Below are 4,652 nucleotides of genomic sequence, written 5' to 3'. Positions count from 1 at the left end.
CTGCCGCTTTTTCCGCCAAAAAAACAATCACCGGCGCCACTTTTTCCGGCGGCAATATCGGAAAAAATGTCTTGTTTGGTAGTGAAAATACAGTATCAAAAGAAAAAAAAATCTCTAACAAATTTACATCCAACTCTAACACCTACTCTATTTTAGAGATTCCAACACTAATTGTATTATTGAAAATTCAACGCATTCGATATAAAAATTATTTATCGCTCCTAAACATTTAATTTAAATGTATCTTAATGGTGGGAAAAGTTAAAATTAGCATTTATCTCTATTGTTTCAATATATTTCAGCATACATTATAGTAGTAGTAGTATTAACATGGCTCTTGTTGTTATTCAATACGGTTTTTTCTCTAACAATTTGCGCATTTTCTTGTCTCGCTCTTTTTATCTTTTAACCCACAAATTAAAGTATTTGATTTTGAATAAAACACACACATACACAGTTTTAGTACATTAACGAACTTTTGGAAGAGGAAAAAAATAAAAAGACGAATTAAATAGATAATGAGGTGATTTGACGTGATTGGTGGGAAAGAAAAAGAGACTGAAAATTCGGGCCTGAGGTGCGTGCTTTGTTCGATAGTCACCGTCTTATAATAAGAAGCACGGCGCACATATATTTTGGGTACATTCTACTTCTTTTCCATTTCCACAACGGGAGTGTTTCATTCATTCATCATAAGTCATGATGTACTCGATTGCCTCCGGCATTGGTGGGATTCCGATCACTGAGAAGTCATGCATGTCGTCACAAAGGTTGTTGGCTACACGTGGTACATTGAGAATTAGTAGTTACGGTGTGGTGATGAATATCGGCTCTCTTGTTGTAAGGCGTCGTTGCTCTGCTTTTCCCACCCTCAAGGTCTTCTTATACTTATACGATGTTTTTGTTAATTTTATCGAAATAATTGTGTACGAGATCACAAATACAATTTCATGGTGACTATATATATATATATTAGGTGAAGGCAATTGGGAAGGAAGATCAGAAGGAAGATCGATTCCCACCACAACATCAAGAAACGCAACCAGGAAAAGAGTATCTCATGAACCCTCGTCCTCAATTCAGTAACCCAAATTACAACCCATCTGACAAACTCCGCGTATGTATGCTTAATTCATGTATTGTATTAAGTTTTTGAAATCAACACAATACAAATGAGACGTTAAAAATGTCTGAGTCTGCTAATAGATTATTTTATAGGACTTAAGTTTGTAGAATCATACACTCTTGCGTACCTAGCTAAGAGTGTTGTAATAAGTTTATACGACGTTTTTTTATTATATCTTAACATTTTTTTAAGACAATGAAGTGTCCTATTTGCGTTTTTATATGATATTTGAAAAAGTGTCTTATGGAATGGTTATAATAAGGCACTTTGTTTCAAAAGCGTGTTAAAAAGCTTGATAACTGTCGTTTAGACTTATTACAACACTTTAAGATATGACATTACAAGTATATTACTATAAACTCTAAGTCCTATAAAAGTAATCTATTATGACATTTAAACACCTTTGTGTTTTACTACTTCCATTTCATTGTAGTGACATATGTCATTTATAATAAAATCGGGTTTATAGAGTTGTTTTAAGACATTTAGACATTCGGTTAAAAATGTCTTAATAAGTTGTTTTTAAAGTACTTAATTTTAAAGGACCAAACACTTGTGTGTCGTATGTAAAAGTGTTCCAATAAATTTATTTAACAAGTTTTTTAGAAACCCAGTTGTGTTGTAGTGTGTCAAACTCTTTCTATCTACAAAAAGTCCTTCAAGTCTTTTTTTCTTTTGCTGGTAGGGAAAGGTGGCTTTAGTGACCGGAGGAGATTCAGGTATCGGAAGGGCCATTTGCTACGCCTTTGCTAAAGAGGGTGCAACTATCGCCTTCACGTATGTCAAGGGTGATGAGGACATAGATGCCGCCGACACCTTGAAGATCATCAAAGAGGCAAAAACGAGCGAGTCAAGTGATCCAACTGCAATACCAACCGATCTCAGATACAACCAGAATTGTCAAGACGTTGTTGATGATGTCATTGCGAAATATGGGCACATCGATGTCCTGATTAACAATCCAGCCGTGCAGTATCCATTATATTCTTTAGAAGATATAACGGAGGAGAGGCTTGAAAAGGTGTTTAGGACCAACATTTTCTCTTATTTCTTCATGACAAGGTTTGTGCATCACCTCTTAACCTTTACCTGAAGTTTTTTTCCTCGAGATTTCGTGTTGTCGTGAGACGAACATCTCCAACAGATTGTGCAAAAATGACGAAAAGATGGAGATTTTTGCGATTTTGAGCTACTTTTTTGCTCGAATAGATTCTTCAAAATTGAGAAAGCAGGTTAAAGAAATGATTTTTATATTATTTCCACCAATAAAAATCAATGAAATTAAATGGTTAGTAGAAACTAAATAATATTTTATTAAATGTATAAAATATTTTTATAATATAATTAAGGTTGTAAAATATACAAAAATACAGAAACTGTTGAAGTTGAATGTAATCATTTCTGGAGATTTTAAGTTTTGATTCTCTATTTTGGAATTTTTCTAGAGAATGTTTAAAAATGTGATAAGTGCCAAAAAAAAAAATTCAAATAATTTCATACAAAAGTTAACACAAGGCCTCAAAAGTGACTAAAAGAAACTTGTTAAGACGTCCAAAAACATCTTATAAACTTGTTGTAATACTTTTACAGAATACATATATGATATGTTTTGTATGTTTTTGGAAACTTAAATCAAATAAGACAGTCTGATGTATGACATTGAGACATTTTTGACGTCTTATAAACCTTGTTTTGTTAATGCACTGCAAGTAGAGATTTTTCTCTTCTTGTGTTGATGATGGCAATGACTTAAATGGTTTGTGTAGGCATGCTATCAAGCACATGAAACAAGGAAGCAGCATCATAAACACCGCGTCACTAGTAGCGTACATAGGAAACGGAAAGTTTCTTGACTACGGATCAACGAAGGGAGCCGTTGTGTCTTTCACAAGGGGTTTATCACAGTTTCTACTCGACAAGGGGATTCGAGTCAATGGTGTCGCACCTGGCCCTGTGTGGACGCCATTGGAAGTTTCAGGACAAGATGATGAGGAAATAGTAATATTTGGGTCACAGGTGCCCATGGATAGGGCTGCTCAGCCTTACGAGATGGCTCCATCGTATGTGTTCCTTGCATCCGAGGACTCTTCCTACTTTACTGGCCAAGTTCTTCATCCTAATGGTATTATTCTACACACGCAAGTACATGCATCATTACAACAAAATTGGCTTCATAGGACAAAAATGAGGTTTAAATTTCCAAATAGACTGCTTTATAAGACTTTCGTTTATAGAACCATATAATTGTTGTAGATCCTATTTAAAGGTTTTTACAATAGGAAGGTAGGGTGTATTTAGGCATCATAACAATTTCTTTCTTTTAATTAAAACACTTTATCATTAAGACATTTTTGAAACAAAGTTTTTTAAGACACTTTTAACATACAAGTTCTATTATAAGACTTGTGTTTATATGATCATATAATTGTACGTCATATATAAAAGTGTTACAATAGGATATTATAATGTATCCAGACATCCTAACAAGTTTTTTATGACATTTTTAAATAAAGTGTTTAGTTAACTTTTTTATAGAACACTTCCATAACAAATTTTTTTAATACATTTTTGAAATAAATGTTTTATTAACAATTGTGCTAAGAATACATCTTTTTAGAGAGGCACATTCTTTTTCCAAATAATGTCACTTAAAAAAACTAATATGATGCTTTATTTTAAAATTGTCCAGAAAAACTTGTGAGGACTCTCATAAGCGTTCTATCAAATTATTGTAACACATAATTATTTAGTTCCTATTAATTTAAGTTCTATTAAGCAGTCTATTAAGACACTTAGACATGATATGACATCCTATAAAACTAATTTTGTTGTAATGTACGGAAACAAATACATAACAACACATAGTAATATTGCTTTTTGTTGAAACAGGTGGGGTAATCGTCAATGCTTAGCACTTGAATTTGTTTAAGATAATAAAGCGAAATGTAAGCAGGCCCGTTCCTGACATTTTATGGGCCTTGGGCGAACGTAAAAACAGGGCACACTGCAATAAACAAGGCTTTTAGCAATGACTTTTGTTGTAGCTAAAAGTCCATTTATCATTCGAAAGAGTATTCTACAACATGTCGTCGCTATAACTTGTGGCGGAAACATGTCATCGCTAAAAGACATATCGTTAAATCTCACTTTTTTGGTAGTGACCATCGGTAAGTACGAATAAATGTTTTTCATTAGTATAAAATTGGGTACAAAAAATGCTAATAATTTACTGAGAAAATAAATATCATTTATCTTTATTATAAATATATAAGAGAGTCCTTAAATTTACGTATTTCTTATTGAGTAATTTGAAACCAAGTTTATAGAAACTATGGTTGATAACTTATTATTAAAATTAAGAACTTTTTTAGTTCATAACAAGAAATATGTGTTATTTTGATACAAAAAGAGAATTCGTGTGAATGAAATAATCGTGAGGGTCAATGAGAGATCAATAATAAAGAAGATTATCAAGGTTTTCTAGACAAGTAGACAAATGAGGATCAATAATAATATGAAAGAGAAG

General features: G+C 32.6%; 1 protein-coding gene across 1 annotated transcript; it reads left to right on the top strand.

The window, feature by feature from the left end:
* The first annotated feature begins 637 nt into the window (after window positions 1-637).
* On the top strand, window positions 638-4,158 carry LOC112503482 (glucose and ribitol dehydrogenase-like). The gene is made up of 5 exons (XM_025107511.1): window positions 638-876; window positions 977-1,117; window positions 1,812-2,188; window positions 2,893-3,248; window positions 4,016-4,158. Exons 1-5 carry the CDS (start codon window positions 700-702, stop codon window positions 4,036-4,038), a joined length of 1,074 nt encoding a protein of 357 aa, XP_024963279.1. The 5' UTR covers window positions 638-699; the 3' UTR covers window positions 4,039-4,158.
* The last annotated feature ends 494 nt before the right edge of the window (window positions 4,159-4,652 follow it).

Source organism: Cynara cardunculus, unplaced genomic scaffold (assembly GCF_001531365.2).
Source record: "Cynara cardunculus var. scolymus isolate 2C unplaced genomic scaffold, CcrdV1 Un_Scaffold_3110, whole genome shotgun sequence".
NCBI classification, from domain to species: domain Eukaryota; kingdom Viridiplantae; phylum Streptophyta; class Magnoliopsida; order Asterales; family Asteraceae; genus Cynara; species Cynara cardunculus.
Note: the sequence above shows the minus strand (reverse complement) of the source record. Positions and strands in the feature narration are given on the sequence as shown.